Source organism: Microcaecilia unicolor, chromosome 10 (genome assembly GCF_901765095.1).
Source record: "Microcaecilia unicolor chromosome 10, aMicUni1.1, whole genome shotgun sequence".
NCBI lineage: Eukaryota > Metazoa > Chordata > Amphibia > Gymnophiona > Siphonopidae > Microcaecilia > Microcaecilia unicolor.
In genome coordinates, this window is record NC_044040.1 from 135,649,775 (window position 1) to 135,669,430 (window position 19,656).

The window sequence follows — 19,656 nt, forward strand, 5'->3', positions numbered from 1 at the left end:
TCAATGTCTGGGCTTGTGCTCTAAATGTAAAGACCGACTAACACAATCCCTACATTTTTAATTTGCTTAATTGGCACACTCAATACCAGTTCAGCTGGCACCTCAATAGAGGATCCAATACAATCCACATTATTTCTGTTTTAGCTACATTCATTTGCATTTGACTTTTGTTTAGCCAGTCCATCACTGCCTCAAAAATCAAGTGCAACTGAGATAGCACACATCATCTTCAACCACAGATATTGGCAGAAAAAAAATTGAATATCAGTATAAATGCTATAGGAAACTCCTAGGGATCATAACAAAATACACAATGGCTGGAGATATACATTAAATAAAGCAGCTAATAACACTGATACTTCTGGCACCCCAGTTGCCAATTTATGTTCAGATGATGACACCGTACATCTAAAATTGATTTATCAGCCAATCATAATGTACAAGCAGGTTGGTAAATTTGTAAACTAGCAGCAAATGAAACCGGGGCCAAAGCATTTCAAATCCTGAAGATCAATATTAGCATTTTAAACTGGATCCTCCACTTTATAGGTAGCCAGTGTAAGTCTTTCAACATTGGTGAAATATGAACAAATCTGGGAGATCCTTTCAAACATGTTGCAGCATTTTGAACCATCTGCATTTCTTTTAGCAAATATGATAGAAAACCCCAAAATAGTGTGCTGCAATAGTCAAAATGTGGTAGAACGCCTGACGTTCTGTTCTAAAATTTTCCAGTGACAAATGATCTTGTAATCTCCTGAAAAATTTTAATTTGAAAAGATATAATTTTAATTATTTCCTTTATCTGTCCCTGAAAAGACAATGTCAAATCCAAATGTAACCAAATATTTCAACTGCCTTGTGATCAAAATCTGGGTACCATCAACATCAATTCTCGCCAGATTATCAAAAGTATCCTTTACCAACAAATATAAAATTTGAGTTTTAGATATGTTCTGAATCTATCAGCAGTCGTTCAACATCTAACAGACTATAGACACAGTGTTAGAAATCCTAAAGTCTTTTCAAATGAATCTACAACTGGAACAATTGAAGATCATCTGTCTGAAAGAATAAATTGAAGGTCATCTGCATAAACTCCATAGTGAATTCCCAAACAGGAAAAACAGTATACATTGTCTAACAGATGTTACAGGGGAAGCCCATTCCTCTTAAGGATGAAATCATTACCCTTAGGATTCCACTGTGACAATTCACTAAAATTTGACAGACAGATTGGTTATGTGGTAAACGTTTGTCACTTTCATTAAGATTGATTTGACAGAGCCTTTTTTGACAAGGATAACTTGATTAAATTGGTCCAAGCCTTTTTGCCACCAGTAGGCTGGACTATTGTAATTCTCTATATTTAGGTCTTACTAAAATTAGTCTAAAAAGGCTTGAACTAGTCCAAAACACTGCTGCTCATTTAATAACTAATAAAAAAAGAAATCTAATCACATCATGCCACTTTTGAAAGCTCTACACTGGTTGCCAATTTCTGCTAGGATAATATTTAAGTTATTGTGTTTGGTTTATAAAGCTTTTTATTTAAGAGCACCAATATATTTGTCTGACAAATTATTTAAATGAGATCATTCCTGCTTTCTGCACACCTCACAACATGAAACAGGGCCTCTTGCTACTTAGGTCCGTTTTTATGGAACTCTTTACCCTCTAACTTTCGCGAATCATTCAGCTATCTTGGATTTTGTAAGGTTTTGAAGATGTGGATTTTTGAGCATGCTTTTGCTGAATTATAGGTTATTAGGCAAATGTTTGATTTTATTAATAAAGAAAAAACATACAGACGTTAATTCATGTTATAATTATTTTAGTTTTTATTGTTAAAAGATTTTTTGTTTAACCTCTGTAAACCACTAGCTCATTCTGATTTCTGTTCAGCTCTCAAAACCTATTTAAAGATGCCTTCCCTCTCCCTATATTCTTTAATACCCTTCTGTAACAGATCATCCCTGATTACAGCTGCATCGAGCCTGCATTAACTTCATGACAGCGCTCTACTCTCTTTCCTTTATGCTGTCCCTTTTCTCTCCTTTCTTTTTTTTTTTTTAATATCTTTGAGTCAGAGGTGTAATACCGAAACATCAGCAAACATTCAAACTGCTTATTACAACACTGTTCTTACATCATTATGGCGCAGCCATGCTGCCTCCCATATGCAACAAGTATGCAGAACCAACATCATTAGTGCAACAGTTGGTAGAACCGCCCCGACCCACCCTGGTTATCTTTTTTCTCCCCCCCCCAAAAGGAAATAGTGTAAAAGTGATACCCCCCTTCTGGATTCTCTCCCCCCCCCCCCCCCCCCAAGTCTGAAGCCGAGATACCTGCTCCTTGGATGTGTTAACCATGACTGCCCATTCCCCATTGGGCACCACCAATAACTAGGAAAATTGCTACACAACTGAAAGCTCTCCCTATATTAAAGATCTAATATGGGTGCATTTTCAACCCTTTCCCACAATGCTCTATACGTTCGTTGTCCTAGGGAAGTAGAGAATTTGAGAGATGCTATCACCCAGCTAGCCATCTCTTTCATGACTCCCAACCACACCACCATTTTAGGAGGGGTCCTGTCCACCCAGGCCATCAGGATGCACTTTTTCACAAGTATCGTGGCTACTAAAATAAACTTACATTTCGCCTCACCCAGGCCCTGTTCCTTTAGACCTTCAGAACTCCCCAAATACACTAATGAATAGGACAACGCAAAGGTGCACTGTACAATACGCTCTCTTTCAACGCTCCTGTCCAAAGCGCTGCTAACTGTGGGCACTCCAGAAATTAATGTAGCAGAGTTCCTACTTGTGTTTGACATTTGACACACATAGTGTCAGGCCAAAGCCCCATCATTTGTCCTTTTTCTCTGGAAATGTGAACCCTATGGAGGACGCGAAACTGGATATCTTGCAATGCCACATTGGGTGTTAATTTAGTAATCTCCACGAACACTCCCTCTCAGAGCTTCTGTAGTCACACTGTCCCCTATATCCTGACTACAAACTTCTGCTAACTGCTGGAGATAGGTGGGTTTCTTATTGGTCCTAATTACCTGGTGCCACTGTGAAGGCTTATTCGAGTGAACAGGGAGCTGCAATAATAAGGAATCTAATTGCATGAACACTACTGCCCCCCCCCCCCTGCTTCCTCTCAATTGTTAGGACATAATCCCTCACTTGCAAATATGCAAAAAACAGAGTTCGGCACATTCCATGCGCTTGACCTGTTCAAAAGAGGGGAAATGATCCTCGCCCATTTGTCTAAGATCAGCTAAATACCGACACCCGTTCTCTCTCCACTTTTTTAAAGCTGATGCACTCATTCCTGCCATGAAGTCCGGGTTACCTGTCAAGGGCAGAAATGAACCTGCCCCTTTCTGAACTCCGCCCAGTTCTCTCCACCATCTCCAGGCCCTCCGTAGCGCCATGAAGTAGGGGTTCGTCACAACCTCCCTCATACCTCGTTTTGACCTGGACTCTAAAACAGCAAATGGCTCATAGGGCCTGCACCAACTCTTCCAGAAATCTGCTGGAGAAAAGAAGTCTGCCCCCGTATGTATCTCGTGGATCCACCTCATAAGCGCAGCCACATTATAAGCTCTTAATGTCTGGTAACCTGAGTCCGCCTTTCCCCCTGTCCAGAGACAATTTAGCAAAGGAGATTCTAGGTCTCTGCGCCCGCCAAATAAAAGTCGTAATTATACTCCTATACTGAGCTCTTTTTTCCTTAGCCACAGCGGCAACATCTGTAGTGAATATAGAATCTTGGGCAACAGAACCATTTTTACCAATGCCACCCTCCCCGAAAAACTAACCGGAAGTTCTTTCCATTCCCACATGGCCTCTTAATTTCTTCCAGTCTATCTACAACATTTTTCTTGTAGACCCACGCTGTGTCTGCACTCAAGTGTACCCCCAAGTACTTTATTCCAGTCTTTGACCAGATTAATGGAAAATTAAGCACTTTCACACTGGTACGTGGATTGCATGATCTTATCTCCCCCTTTCCTATTACCTTCACACAGCACTCTACTCACTTTCAAAATGTTGGCTGAGGCGTATGTCCCCTTCACGAAACCCACCTGGTCATTATGCACAAGACAGGGTACCAACTCGCTTAACCTAGCTGCCAGCACAGCTGCCATAACTTTTACATCCTGGTTGAAGTGAGATGGGTCTATAGGATCCCACCAGTTCAGGATCCTTACCAGGTTTCGGCAGTACTGTGATAAACACATGATTCAGATATGATCCCATGTTCCTCGATGCTCGCACCTCATCACACATAGCAACAAAAGGCTGAACTAATTGGTCTTGCAGAATCTTATAAAACTCTGTCCCTAATCCATCTGGGCCAGGCGCTTTTGCCAACCAACCGCTTTACCCTGCTTCAGCGCGTTAAGGCTCGCCACTTGTTCTGCCGTCAAAGACAGCAACTGAATCTTATCAAAAAATTTCCGGCAGTCACCTTTAGAGAACGAGCCTTTAGCGTACAAAGCAGACTAAAATTGAACAAATTCCTGTTGAATCTCCTCCCGTCCCGCTTGGATTCCCACCTTACCATTCCTGAGCTTACTGATCTCTGCCGGATCAGGGATGCTAAAAGTTTGCCCGTTTTACTACCCCATCTATGTAGGCAATACTTGTAGAGCCTGATATCATATAAAGCCCGTGCGTCCAATATTGCCTGTACTTGTTTCCTTACCGCCATGTATTCCTCTCTAGCTGACACAGATAGGGAAAGAATAAACAGCCTCCTCACCGCCTTCAATTTGATCAACAGGCTTTTAAGCTCCGACTCTCGCTTTTTATGCATGGCCGCTGTATATGCCATGATCTTGCCACGCAACACTGCCTTGGCAGCTTCCCAGAATATTCTATCGTTAACAGGTTGAGTCTTATTTTCCTCTACGTAGTCCATCCAGACCTACCTTAGGTATTTGCAAAAGTCCCTGTCCTGATACAGAGCAGGATTCATACGCCGCCTTGCCTGTCTGCTCTCCCCACCGCATCTGAACCCACACTAGCGCGCGATCTGAAACAATTGACTCCCCTATCTCCGTACACTCAACCCCTCTCACCAAAGATTGGGCCACTAGGATACAGTCAAGTTGCGCATGGACTCCATGAGGGTGGGAATAAAATGTGTAATCTTTTTCTCCTAAGTGATAAAGTCTCCAAATGTCTATCACCCCTATCTCACTAGATATATAATTCACCCCTTTCCCTTCATGATCTTTTCCAGCCTTCTTTGGGGGCCTGCAATCTATTAACGGGTCACTAGTGATATTAAAATTGCCACCCAGTATAAGTGGATATTCATTAAACGTGACTAGTTTAGCATCCAGGAGGGTAAAAAAGTTTTGTGAGTAGATGTTGGGCGCATATATACTGCATAAAGCCACTTCTGCCCCTTGTAGAGCTCCCGCTACTATCACAAAGCGTCCATCTGGGTCACGGTACAACCTATGCATTTCAAATGCCAGATTTTTTCTTATTAATATAGCCACTCCCCTCTGTCTGCTATTATAAGAGGCAGAATAAACATCACTCACCCAATGATGTTTTAATTTGACATGTTCTGTATCCCCTAAGTGTGTTTCCTGAAGGAGTGCAATATCAGTATTTTGCTTCCTTAATGCCTGCAGTATCTTGAACCTCTTGACTGGGGAATGGACTCCATCCACATTCAATGTAACAATTTTCAGCTGAGCCATCTGGGAGTAAAAGTAGTGTTCTAAGCCAAGTAAACTGTAATCTTCTAACTCCCCTCAGAGGGCCTCCCAGCTGAACTCCCCAAGAGAACATATCTTCAGCAGCAGGATCTATGAGAACCCTGGGCAGTACTACAATGGACGTAACCTCCCCTTCCTCCATCCCCCCCACCCTCCCCCCCCTAGAGAGACCACACCACCTCCGGCCTCCCTCCCCCCTCATACATCCCCCACTGGATTCCCACCATCCATACCCATATCCAGTCCACACCATTCATTCCCCACTTATATCACCCTTCCCCCGCTCCCCTTATCTTATTCAAGATACTATCATAAACCATGTACCAAATACACATTGCATCATATATTGAAAAGAATATAGAAAACAAAAAAAATAAAAAAGTAAAATGGAAAAGAGCAAAACAATAAGAAACAGAGAACAAGTCATAGCATTTGGTGAAGCCACATCCTAGGAGGTGGCTATCCTAGCTCGCCTGTAGCGTCACACAAGCTTCTCAGAGACACTGCTGAATCTTCGCGCTGATTTCTGATTTAGGCCCCAATCTCAATTCACCACCACAAGGATACGTCTCTCTGGAACACCAGGCCCAGCTTCCCGTCTCCAGCAATTCAACAGGCATGCCATTTCCAAATCTCCTCCATCCTGCAGCCATGCTCGCTATTCTCCATCGCCCGAGACCTCTCAACACCTGTCACTGATTAATTGATCAGTTATAAACAAATATCCTGATTCTTGCTGCTGGTCCACAAAACAGCAGAGTTCCTTAGGATCTGTGAAAAACAGCATCCTGTTGTCCTGCAGGACCCTCACTTTAGCTGGAAACAACAGCGCAAATTTTACTCCTTTGTCAAACAGCCTCTTACATTGCTGTCCCATCTTCCGGCGCTGCTCTGATACCACAGCTGAATAGTCCTGAAAGAGCAGTAACTTGCTCCCCTCATTTTCCACCGTTTTCTTCCTTCTATAAGCTTGCAGTAGAGTTTTTCCTTATCTGCATAATTGGGAATCTTGACAATTACTGGCCGTGGACGCTGGTCTCCCTCTCTCAGTGGCCCAACTCTATGAACACTCTCAATCTGCAATATTTGCTCAGGGATTTGCAGGCCCAGTTGCTCCGGCAGCCAGCCTTCCACTAGCTTCCATAGTTCATTATCTTTGACAGATTCCGGTACTGCAATGATTCTCAAGTTATTTCTTCTACTTCTATTTTCCTGCTCGTCTACCTGTTGCAGCAGTCTCAAGCATTTTTGTTCTAGCACCTCAATTCTTGTGTCTGCAGCTTCTGCTCTATCTTCTTGTCGAGAGATCCTCTCTTCAGCTTGCTGCAGCCTGGTGCTCTGCCGTTCCACCGCTTCGCAAATCTGCTCAACCGATGCTTGAAATTTTGACAGCTTTTCCTCTAGAATGGTCGTAACCTGGGTTATAAGCTCTTGCATTACTGCCACCGCAGGCTGACTTGGCACCCCCATGGTCTCCGGCACCGCCGCCATTTTAGGTCTCACTTCCTGCATGCGGGTCTTCTTGCTGTACCGGCTCTTCGCGAGCATACCAGTCGCGCACCTCCTCAGTTACCCTCGTTCTCCACCTGGATTGTAGCGCGGGTGTTCCGTGATGCCCTCAATCTCGTTAGCTTTCTTTTAGAGAGATTTATGCGGGTTATTTCGAATATTAAGGGGAGTCAGACTCGGAGCCGGGACTTGAGACGTCTGTTCAGCAGCGCTGCATCACGTGACCCCCCCTCCTTTTCTTTAATGATATAGAGTTCTTTTCCCCCTTATCATCTTTCTATTCTTTACCTATTTATATGTTGCTATTTATGTTTATTAGGCTTATCCTATTTTATTTGTACATTATAAACTGCTCTGAAGGCCCCCCCCACCGTAGGGTGGTATATCAAATTTTTAATAAACTTGGAAACTTTCAAGAAAATATTTAAATAAATTCACAGAAGCTCTGGAAATCCTCTATGGATGCCAAGTGATAATGACATTCACACATGTGATGATTATTCTCTAAACCTGAAAGAAAGATTAACCAGGGATAGCTTTTCTTCACAACAGCAGTGTGAGGCAAATATAGTCTCCTGTTTTGCTTCATCAGGAGGTAGCTTATTTGTTAGATCCTACCGCTTAAACAAGAATTTAATTTAATTTGGTGTTTTTCAGCACAAGACCTTCCACAGATACTCACCTACCCCTTTAGACATGGTGTCCAACCACAGCAGCACTGTCCCCATCTCCACCCTGCCTCTGGATCTGCATCTGAGCTTGCATTTTCATGATCATCTCCTGCATCCGACGAAGCTGAAACAGACACACACTTGATTATGACTGCAATGCTCCATACCTACATCATCAATAATGTGTATACTCTGAAAGAATTTTACCTTACAATATTTAACTGTCATTCCTGAATATGGTTTAATATTGTTCTTATTTGCTTAAGAAACAACATCAGTAGTGAATACTAGTAAAAACAATTTGGTGGTATCAAATTATTAAATGATATTCCAGGAGAGAAAATCATTTACTATAAAATTTAACTCAGTAGCAAGATTCAAAGTTTATTTTTAACCACAAATATGAGATGGAATGCTTGTTAAAATCAGGCCAAATTTATTTCACCTAGTTTCTATTATTTCTCCTCTCTCATTTCCCCCCTAAATTTAACAAAATCAGAATTTTAACTAAGTGACATTTCCCTTTAAAGATTTTGTTGTCTAAGTCAATGTCATAAATCAGAGCAATCTGACAGCTTTTACAGGAAAGTCTCACTATGGTTTAGAACTTCATTCTAGTAGCTCAACTGTTTGCTTTCTGGCAAAAGCTCAATGGAAAAGGCAGCATATATTCATTACACTAGTAGATTCTGCTAAGAGGAAGGATCCTGCTAAGAGGAAGGAGACGAATTTGAATCCAACTCTAGGTACTTGTTTGCTAGGTAGACTGCTGAAGCTATACTCATTGACAAATGGCAACCAGTGCTAATCTTACAGTGACATCTGTTTCTCAGCTAAGGGGTGTCCTTAATCTGCCATTTCCAGATTAGTCAAGAAAGTGGTCTGGCACTGGAAGACAAAGTAAAGATACTTACCTGTAGCAGGACTTTTACCAGGACAACAGGTCATATATTCTCACATATGGGTCAAGAGCTTGAACAAGCTTTATAGAACATTAATAGCGTGCGCCGTGCTCCTATGGTGCATGCGCGAGTTCCTTCCCATTTGCTGTGAGCACGCGGGACCTGGAGTAGCATACTATAGCACACTACAAAAAAAGAGAACTCCAAGTGGAGGTGGGAAGGTATATGCGAACATATGGCTTGCTGTCCTCGAATACCTGCTACAGGTAAGTATCTTCACTTACTCTAAGGACAAGTGACCCTGGTAACCAAAAACAATAATCACTGGTCAACTGGACCTCACAACGGCGAGTGCAAAACACAGACTAACCTGAAACTATATCCAAACTGTGTGAGAATGCAGCCTGGAACAGAATTAAACGGGCCTAGGAGGGTGGAGTTGGATTCTACACCCCAAACAAATTCTGCAGAACTGTCTGTCCAAACAGACTGTCGCATTGGGTATCCTGCTCAAAGCAGTAGTAAGATGTGAATGTGTGGACTGAAGACCATGTTGCAGCCTTGCAAATTTCTTCAATGAAGGTTGGCCTCAAGTGACCTACCGTGTGACACTGCCATGGCGAGCCTTGACATGACCCTCAAGAGTCAGCCCAGCCATGGCATAAATGAAAGAAATGCAATCTGCCAGTCAATTGGATATTGTGCGTTTCTCAATGGCGACCCCATCCTGTCTGGGTCAAAAGAAACAAAAAGATGGGTGGACTATCTGTGGGGACTAGTCCGCTCTAAATAAAAAGCCAAAGCTTGCATGTAGTCTAAGGTGTGCAGTGACTTATCGCCAGAATGGGCATGAGGTCTGGGAAAGACTTTTGGAAAGACAATTGACTGGTTTAGATGGAACTCTAACATCACCTTAGGTAGGAACTTAGGTTGTGTGCTGAGCATTACTTTGTTGTGCTGAAACTTCGTATAAGGTGCATTCAATACTAAAGCCTCAAGCTCACTGACCCTGCGACTGAAGTAACCAAAAATATGACCTTCCAGGTCAAGAACACAGTAAAATTCTCAAGAAGCGAACTACAGGCTGTCCAGAGATGGGCTTACCCTCTACATGCTAAGCACTAATTGCATTGAGATGAACCCTCACTGAGTTGGTCTTGAGGTCAGACTCGGGAAGGTGTAGAAGGTACTTCATTCATTTCAAATTCATGCTTAACTCCTTCCAGTTTGCCCTTTCACTTGCCAAACAGGATTACTTCACCCAATTGACAAATTCCCTTGGCTCCAACCCTTGACTCCTCTTCGCCACACTGAACTCTCTTCTCAAGGTACCTCCACCCCCAATTCCCCCATCTCTTTCTCCTCAGACCCTAGCCGAGCACTTCCACGATAAAATCTGTAAGATTAACCTTGAATTTTCATCCAAACCCTCCCCACCTCTCTCTCCCTTAGTCCTCACTCCCTACTCTCCTTTTTCCTCCTTCTCTGAAGTGTCTATTGAAGAAACTGCCCTTCTTCTTTCCTCCTCTAAATCTACTACCTGTTCCTCTGATCCCATCCCCACTTATCTACTTAACACTATCTCTCCTACTATCATCCCAGTCATCTGTCACATCCTTAATCTTTCACTCTCCACTGCAACTGTTCCTATGGCCTTCAAACATGCTGTGGTCACTCCTTAAAAAACCCTCACTTGACCCTACCTGTCCCTCCAACTATCGCCCCATCTCCCTTCTCCTCTCCAAATTACTGGAACGTGTTGTTCACCGCCGTTGTCTTGACTTTCTTTCTTCGCAACTTATTCTTGACCCACTCCAATCTGGTTTTCGCCCTCTTCACTCTACTGAAACTGCACTTACCAAAGTCTCTAATGACCTACTACTGGCTAAATCCAGAGGTCTCTATTCTATCCTTATCCTTCTTGACCTATCTGCTGCTTTCGACACTGTTGGCCACACTATACTTCTGGATACGCTGTCCTCACTTGGATTCCAGGGCCCTGTTCTTTCCTGGTTCTCCTCTTACCTCTCGCTTCATTCTTTCAGTGTTCACTCTGGTGGATCCTCTTCAACTTCCATCCCGCTTTCTGTTGGTATGCCTCAGGGCTCTGTCCTTGGACCCCTCCTCTTCTCCATCTATACCTCTTCCCTTGGTACCCTGATTTCATCCCATGGCTTCCAGTACCATCTTTATGCTGATGACTCTCAGATCTACATCTCCACCCCTGAAATCTCAACCTCGATCCAGGACAAAATCTCAGCCTGCTTGTCTGACATTGCTGCTTGGATGTCTCAACGCCATCTAAAGCTCAATATGACCAAAACTGAACTTCTCATTTTTCCCCCTAAACCTCCCCTCTTCCCCCTTTCTCTATCTCTGTTAATGGCTCTCACATCCTCCCTGTCTCCTCGGCTCATAACCTTGGAGTCAACTTTGATTCCTCTCTCTCCTTCTCTGCCCATATTCAACAGATTGCCAAAACCTGTCGCTTCTTTATCTACAATATTAGCAAAATTCGCCCCTTCCTTTCTGAATATGCTATCAGAACCCTTATCCACACCATTGTCGCCTCTCGTTGGACTATTGCAATTTACTTCGCACTGGTCTTCCACTCAGCCATCTCTCTCCTCTCCAATCTGTCCAAACTTCTGTAGCACGACTTGATTTCTGCCAGAATCGTTATACCCACACTAGCCCGCTCCTCAAGTCACTTCACTGGCTCCCTGTCTGCTTCTGCATTCAGTCAAGTCACTTCACTGGCTCCCTGTCTGCTTCCGCATTCAGTTTAAACTTCTCATAGTGACCTTTAAATGCATCCACTCTGCAGCCCCCCATTATCCCTCCGCTCTCATCTCTCCCTACATTCCTCGCCGTGAACTCCGCTCACTGGACAAATCTCTCTTGTCGTCCTCCTTCTCCTCCACTGCTAACTCCAGGCTTCGCTCCTTTTCTCTCGCGGCACCTTATGCCTGGAATAGACTTCCTGGACCTATACATCTAGCTCCAACTCTACCTGTTTTCAAATCTATGCTGAAAACCCACCTTCTCACTGCTGCTTTTGGCTCCTAGCCACAATTGCCCTCCCCTTGTCCCTTCCTCCCTTCTCATCCATTACTTCCCTCACCTGTAACTGTCTTGTCCATCTGTATTATTTAGATTGTAAGCTCTTTTGAGCAGGGACTGTCTCTTTGTATCAGGTGTTCAGTGCTGCGTGCATCTGGTAGCGCTATACAAATGCTAATAATAATTCAAAGCGGAGTCTGTGTAGGGCATGAAACGGGATCTAGAGCCTTACCCTCACACCAGATGGCAAACCTCTTCCATTTGAAAGAATAACATCTCTTAGTGGAATCTTTCCTGAAACCAGCAAGATCCTGGAGACACCTCTCGGGAAGATGCAAGGAAGCAAATCTAAGCTCTTAACATCCAGGACATGAGAGCCAGAGACTGGAGGTTGGGATGTAGAAGAGATCCCTCATTCTACATGATAAGGGTAGGAAAACACTCCAATCTCCATGGTTCTTCAGAGGATAACTCCAGAAGAAGAGGGAGTCATGTAACGCCTGAGCGCAACCTCTAGCACCCAGCTGGGGTTAACCCTGTGGCCACCTGAAGGGTCCTACCCAGCAATGCCCAAGCCTGTCTGCACCTGCGCCTACACTGGCATACCCTCTACCCACTTGTGTCTAGGCAAGTTTCCCACCTGCAAGTTTTATCAAAGTCTGGAGAGCATAGTGTGAGACAACTTTTCAGGTTATGTTTTGTTTTATATTGAATTTTACTGTTGTGCATGTGTAAAGTTTTTATGATGCTTTACTGTGATCTGCTTAGTATTTAGGCGGAATATAACTTAATAAATATGTATGTGAAGGTATTTACTTTCTCATTTCTTGGAGCAAAAAACGCGACTTTACTTACCTGTAGCAGTTGTTCTCCAAGGTCAGCGGACCAAGTATTCTCACAGATGGGTAATGTCATCCAATGGAGCCCGGTGTGGATGCTAACTAGCTATGTGTAGAACTTTCTAGCAGAACCGCACATGAACATGTGTCTTTCTGCCCGATGTATGAGCGCCATCACCTCAGTCAGATCAAAAAGCTAAAGGGTACAACTCAAGGGGAGGTGGGAGGATACGAGAGAATACTTGGCTTGTTGTCTTCGGAGAACACCTTACAGGTAAGTAACTTCGCTTTCTCCGAGGACAAGCAGGCCTTCATATTCTCACAGTTGGGAATCCATAGCTACCAAGGCTCACCAAAAAGAGCAACGCTAGGAGAATAGGGACTCAAAACCTTGAGGCCTGTATTTCAATCAACCTGAAACTATATATAGCCTGGAATAAAACAGAAAGCTGGGCCTAGGTTGGTGGAGTTGGATTCTAGACACTGAATTCTTCAGAACTACCTGTCTGAACTGGCTGTCACGTTGGGAATCTAAGTTTATTAAAATTTGATATACCGCTCAAAAAAAGTTTTAGGCGGTTTACAATAAAAAACAATATGAACTGGAAAAGAACGCCAAAAATGGCAGTAAAGAAAAAGAGCATTAAAAAAAAAAAAAAAAAAAAAAAACAGAATAGGAAGCATTCTTATACACATATACAAAGTAAATCCTAAAGACTCCTGAGAACATGATCCCAGGCACAGCAACAAGGGAAAGTAAAAGACTGAGTTTAGGGGCAAAAACAGCAATAAAAAAAGCTTTCAACTGTCTAAGATGGAATAGTTGTTGCCTCTTGCTAGACATCCCTGAGGCAGAGTGTTCCAGAGCGTAGGTCCGGCAACAGTAAACAGCTTTCCTCCTAAGAGATTGTAAAGCTATCTGCCAGGGAGAAGGGACCGCCAATAAGCCCTGTGAAGAGGACCTAAAGGTCCAAGTGGGAAAATAGGGAGTCAGAAGGTCCAAAAGATATTGTGGGCTGCCTGCGGATAAGATCTTGTAAACTAAAAATATAATCTTAAAAGCTATCCGAGAGGCAACAGGAAGCCAATGTCCCTCACAAAGCAGGGGTGTCACATGTTAAAACTTCTTGGAACCTGTCAGCAGCTTGATGGTTGAATTCTGAACTACCTGAAGGCACCTATGATCAGAGCAATGCAAGCCACTACAAAGGGCTTATCACAAGAGAGTGATTCAACACCTGCAAGGCAGAAACAGAAAAGAGGCCTTGAACCTAAGAGCATGCACAACTTAAAAAAAACTGCACTGAAATACTCTGGAGATTTGAGCCCCAAGGTTTTGATCTAGCAAAACTCCCAATATTTTAACTGTAGGGTGGAATGGAATAGTACTCCCTGCTATACTCAAAGGAGACCTCAGAGCTGGCATTCCTACTCTAGCAAAAAGAACCCCTGAACATTTCTCTGGGTTAAGTTTCAGGACATGGGAACTTAACCATTCTGCAAACCTATTGTTACGCTCTGCTACACTTCTCCAGGATGGGTTGGTTTCGGTTTCCTAACCCGGCAGCCGTCATCCGGCTTGGAGCAAGAGCAGCAGCCATCTTGGCTAGCTCAGGAGGGGGCAGCCATCGCGTCTAAACGAGAACAGGAAGGAACTCCATATCTGGTCGTGGGAGGATCTCCTATGGGGGCTGCCATGTTGGATGCACCTGAGTTTGGTTTGCTCTGATTACTTCACTATTTAAAGCACTGCCTCCAGGCCTTCTTTGCTTTGGCCTCAATTGTTCTGAGGAGTTGCTGTGGGAGTGCTGTTCACTGACTATTCTTCTGTCCTGTTTACCTGCGCACCGGACCTTGGCTAGTTTTCTCGGATTACGTTTGCTGCCTGCCTTGACCCTAGACTAGGGTTACCATTTTGTGTCCTCTGAAAAAGAGGACACATGTCACGCCCCCTGCCCCGCCTCATGCCCCGCCCCTGCCCCGCCCCCTTCAGGTCCGGGTTCCGCCCCTATTCCCCCCCCCCCCGTCACATAGTCCCCTCCCCCCCATCACATACCCCCCCCTCACTTACTGTCTAGCCCTGGTGGTCTAGTAGCGTCTTCTCTTCGGGGCAGGAAAGAGCCCCCTCTTTCCTGCCCGGAGCGCTGCCTGCCCTTGCCTGCTGCATCCTCCTCGGTATGGCTGGGGATTCAAAATGGCCACCGAGAGTTGAAGCGGCCTCGCGAGAGTTCAACTCTCGGCGGCCATTTTGAATCCCCAGCCAGACCGAGAAGGATGATAGACAGGGGAGGCAGCGCTCCGGGCAGGAAAGAGGGGGCTCTTTCCTGCCCCGAAGACGTCACTAGACCACCAGGGAACATGGTAAGGAAGGGGAGGGGAGGGGACGGGAGACCACGCGCCGATCGCCCGCCCACACGCCCACCGCACGCACGCGCCTGCCCGCACCCATGTTTGTCCAGAAATCCGGACAAACGTGGGCGGGGGCAAAATCCGCCGGACGCCCCGGACATGCCCTCAAAAAGAGGACATGTCCGGGGAAATCCGGACGTATGGTAACCCTACCCTAGACTGATTTTGACTATTCTTTGCCTGTCGGAGTACTGGTTCTGGACTGTGTCTGTTTCCTGCCATCCTGGTTAGTGGCTGTGCACCCCCGCCGGTTCCAGAAGTCCTGGTGGCCGCCTGCAGCTGGAAGCTCAACTCCCGGTGAACGGTGGTCGCTTTCCAGGTGAAGCTAGGGGTTGTCTGGCTGCCTGACTGAGTGCGGTAGCACTCCATCTCTGCCGTGCTCTGTCGGGGCACAAGGGCTCACTACTACCGGGTCATAACACCTATCAAGTTTATCAGACAGGAAAGCTATCTGCTGAACAGAAATGTAGTCAATTGGACATAACATTTGTACGTCATCTGCACAGGTATAAAGTGTGAGACCAACAGACTACCAGAAAAAGAAAAGGTGACAGGAATATATCGAAAAGAATAGGGGCAAGTAGGAAACCCTTGGGAACTGTGTATGATACGACTGAGAACCCTGCCAATTGGCAATTTTAGTATGGCTGGACAAGTATGATGTGAGCCTGTGACACCAATATCTTGCAAGCAATGAAGTAAAGTGTGATTGACAGTATAAAAGGCCGAAGAAAGATCTAATGATAAAAGAGCAACTGCTTTGTTTTGTACAGAAGAAAGAAGTCAGGCAGAGAAGTGCCATCTCTGTGCTCTGTCCCTTCCTAAACCCAGTTTGATTAGGGTGTAAGACTGCAGTGTGTAGTTGTGAGAGAGCTACAGATTCCATCAGCTTCCCTAAAAAAAAGTCAGGTTGGCAGCAGGCTAGTAATCAGCGACATAGGAACCCATGGCTTTATGATCCTTCACTTTAGGACAGACTGATGTTTGCTTCCATGCCTGGGGAAATTGACCTAACTCAAGACTTTCTACCACCATCACGTGGATAAAAAGAATGAACAGAGGGGTAAAGCTGCTTAACAAGTGCAGCAGAAATGGGGTCAAATAAGGCTGTGGTAGTCTGAACTGCACCCATAAGCTTACCAAGAGCAGCCTTAGATGGAAGAGCAAAGGCAGAGAGTCATGTGACGCAAAGAAAGTTTAGTGCAGAAATGATCTGCAATAGCCTGTGCAGTAGGAACAAGGGTGATTATCTGAGAGGAGACAGTAGTCAGACCCGCCAAGATCCTATACAACGCGGCTGAGTGAGGAGCACACAATTTGTGAGGAGAAAAATTTGTTAGCCTGTCAAATAGACTGCTTATAGAAAGGCTGAAAATTGGAAACTTATAGATGGAATGGAGTACAAGTTTTACGCCTTAGATGTCTCAGTTGCTGTCTCTGAAGAATTACACCACGGAGGACGAAGTGGTTGAACAGCAGCGGCAGATGAATGAAACAGGGCAAAATTAGTATATACATTCAAAAATGATGAATCATACATAGGCTTTGTCTGCAAGAGATGCAGATTGGAAGCTGGCAGCTGGCAAAATCTAATGAAAAAAATTAGCTACATTCTCAGAGGTTAAGTTTAGAGAGATCCCAACATGGCTTAGAATAAGCTCCACCCGGAGAAACCAGCAAAGGACCCAAAAATTTAGAGAAGAAGGAAGTGGTCTGACCAACGAAGGGGCAGCAAACTAGAGGAAGAGAAATCAGAGTGAGAAAGAGAATAGAAAGCGAATGCTACATACCTGTAGAAGGTATTCTCCGAGGACAGCAGGCTGATTGTTCTCACTGATGGGTGACGTCCACGGCAGCCCCTCCAATCGGAAACTTCACTAGCAAAGTCCTTTGCTAGCCCTCGCGCATGCGCGGCCGTCTTCCCGCCCGAAACCGGCTCGAGCCGGCCAGTCCAGTATGTAGCAAGACAATACACTTCAAGGGAAGACACAACTCCAAAGGGGAGGCGGGCGGGTTTGTGAGAACAATCAGCCTGCTGTCCTCGGAGAATACCTTCTACAGGTATGTAGCATTCGCTTTCTCCGAGGACAAGCAGGCTGCTTGTTCTCACTGATGGGGTATCCCTAGCCCCCAGGCTCACTCAAAACAACAACATTGGTCAATTGGGCCTCGCAACGGCGAGGACATAACTGAGATTGACCTAAAAAATTACCAACTAACTGAGAGTGTAGCCTGGAACAGAACAAACAGGGCCCTCGGGGGGTGGAGTTGGATCCTAAAGCCCAAACAGGTTCTGAAGAACTGACTGCCCGAACCGACTGTCACGTCGGGTATCCTGCTGCAGGCAGTAATGAGATGTGAATGTGTGGACAGATGACCACGTCGCAGCTTTGCAAATTTCCTCCATGGTGGCTGACTTCAAGTGGGCTACCGACGCTGCCATGGCTCTAACATTATGAGCCGTGACATGACCCTCAAGAGCCAGCCCAGCCTGGGCGTAAGTGAAGGAAATGCAATCTGCTAGCCAATTGGATATGGTGCGTTTCCCTACAGCCACTCCCCTCTTGTTGGGATCAAAAGAAACAAACAATTGGGCGGACTGTCTGTGGGGCTGTGTCCGCTCCAGATAGAAGGCCAATGCTCTCTTGCAGTCCAATGTGTGCAGCTGACGTTCAGCAGGGCAGGAATGAGGACGGGGAAAGAATGTTGGCAAGACAATTGACTGGTTCAGATGGAACTCCGACACAACCTTTGGCAGAAACTTAGGGTGAGTGCGGAGGACTACTCTGTTGTGATGAAATTTGGTGTAAGGGGCCTGGGCTACCAGGGCCTGAAGCTCACTGACTCTACGAGCCGAGGTAACTGCCACCAAGAAAATGACCTTCCAGGTCAAGTACTTCGGATGGCAGGAATTCAGTGGCTCGAAAGGAGGTTTCATCAGCTGGGTGAGAACGACATTGAGATCCCATGACACTGTAGGAGGCTTGACAGGGGGCTTTGACAAAAGCAAACCTCTCATGAAGCGAACAACTAAAGGCTGTCCTGAGATCGGCTTACCTTCCACTTGGTAATGGTATGCACTGATTGCACTAAGGTGAACCCTTACGGAGTTGGTCTTCAGACCAGACTCAGATAAGTGGAGAAGGTATTCAAGCAGGGTCTGTGTAGGACAAGAGCGAGGATCTAGGGCCTTGCTGTCACACCAGACGGCAAACCTCCTCCAATGAAAGAAGTAACTTCTCTTAGTGGAGTCTTACCTGGAAGCAAGCAAGATGCGGGAGACACCCTCTGGCAGACCCAAAGAGGCAAAGTCTACGCCCTCAACATCCAGGCCGTGAGAGCCAGGGACTGGAGGTTGGGATGCAGCAGAGCCCCTTCGTCCTGCGTGATGAGGGTCGGAAAACACTCCAATCTCCACGGTTCTTCGGAGGATAACTCCAGAAGAAGAGGGAACCAGATCTGACGCGGCCAAAAGGGAGCAATCAGAATCATGGTGCCTCGGTCTTGCTTGAGTTTCAACAAAGTCTTCCCCACCAGAGGAATGGGAGGATAAGCATACAGCAGACCTTCCCCCCAATCCAGGAGGAAGGCATCCGACGCCAGTCTGCCGTGGGCCTGAAGCCTGGAACAGAACTGAGGGACCTTGTGGTTCACTTGAGATGCGAAGAGATCCACCAGGGGGGTGCCCCACGCCTGGAAGATCTGTCGCACCACACGGGAATTGAGCGACCACTCGTGAGGTTGCATAATCCTGCTCAACCTGTCGGCCAGACTGTTGTTTACGCCTGCCAGATATGTGGCTTGGAGCACCATGCCTTGACGGCGAGCCCAGAGCCACATGCTGACGGCTTCCTGACACAGGGGGCGAGATCCGGTGCCCCCCTGCTTGTTGACATAGTACATGGCAACCTGATTGTCTGTCTGAATTTGGATAATTTGGTGGGACAGCCGATCTCTGAAAGCCTTCAGAGCGTTCCAGATCGCTCGCAACTCCAGAAGATTGATCTGTAGATCGCTTTCTTGGAGGGACCACCTTCCTTGGGTGTGAAGCCCATCGACATGAGCTCCCCATCCCAGGAGAGACGCATCCGTGGTCAGCACTTTTTGAGGCTGAGGAATTTGGAAGGGACGTCCCAGAGTCAAATTGGAGCAAATCGTCCACCAATACAGGGATTCGAGAAAACTCGTGGACAGGTGGATCACGTCCTCTAGACCCCCGGCGGCCTGATACCACTGGGAGGCTAGGGTCCATTGAGCAGATCTCATGTGAAGGCGGGCCATGGGAGTCACATGAACTGTGGAAGCCATGTGGCCCAGCAATCTCAACATCTGCCGAGCTGTGATCTGCTGGGACGCTCGCACCCGCGAGACGAGGGACAACAAGTTGTTGGCCCTCGCCTCTGGGAGATAGGCGCGAGCCGTCCGAGAATCCAGCAGGGCTCCGATGAATTCGAGTTTCTGCACTGGGAGAAGATGGGACTTTGGGTAATTTATCACAAACCCCA

At 45.7% G+C, this 19,656-nt stretch overlaps 1 protein-coding gene across 3 annotated transcripts in view; it reads right to left on the reverse strand.

Annotated features, from left to right (window-relative positions):
• Positions 1–19,656, reverse strand: part of SEPTIN2 (septin 2) — a 488,195-nt gene that overhangs the window by 48,592 nt on the left and 419,947 nt on the right. For 2 of the 3 annotated variants that reach the window (XM_030215816.1, XM_030215818.1), the window contains exon 12: positions 7,950–8,062. In XM_030215816.1, coding sequence (XP_030071676.1) covers positions 7,958–8,062 — 105 coding nt within the window. In that variant the 3' untranslated portion in view covers positions 7,950–7,957. The remainder of the gene's footprint in view (positions 1–7,949; positions 8,063–19,656) is intronic. The other variant, XM_030215817.1, reaches the window with a different exon arrangement.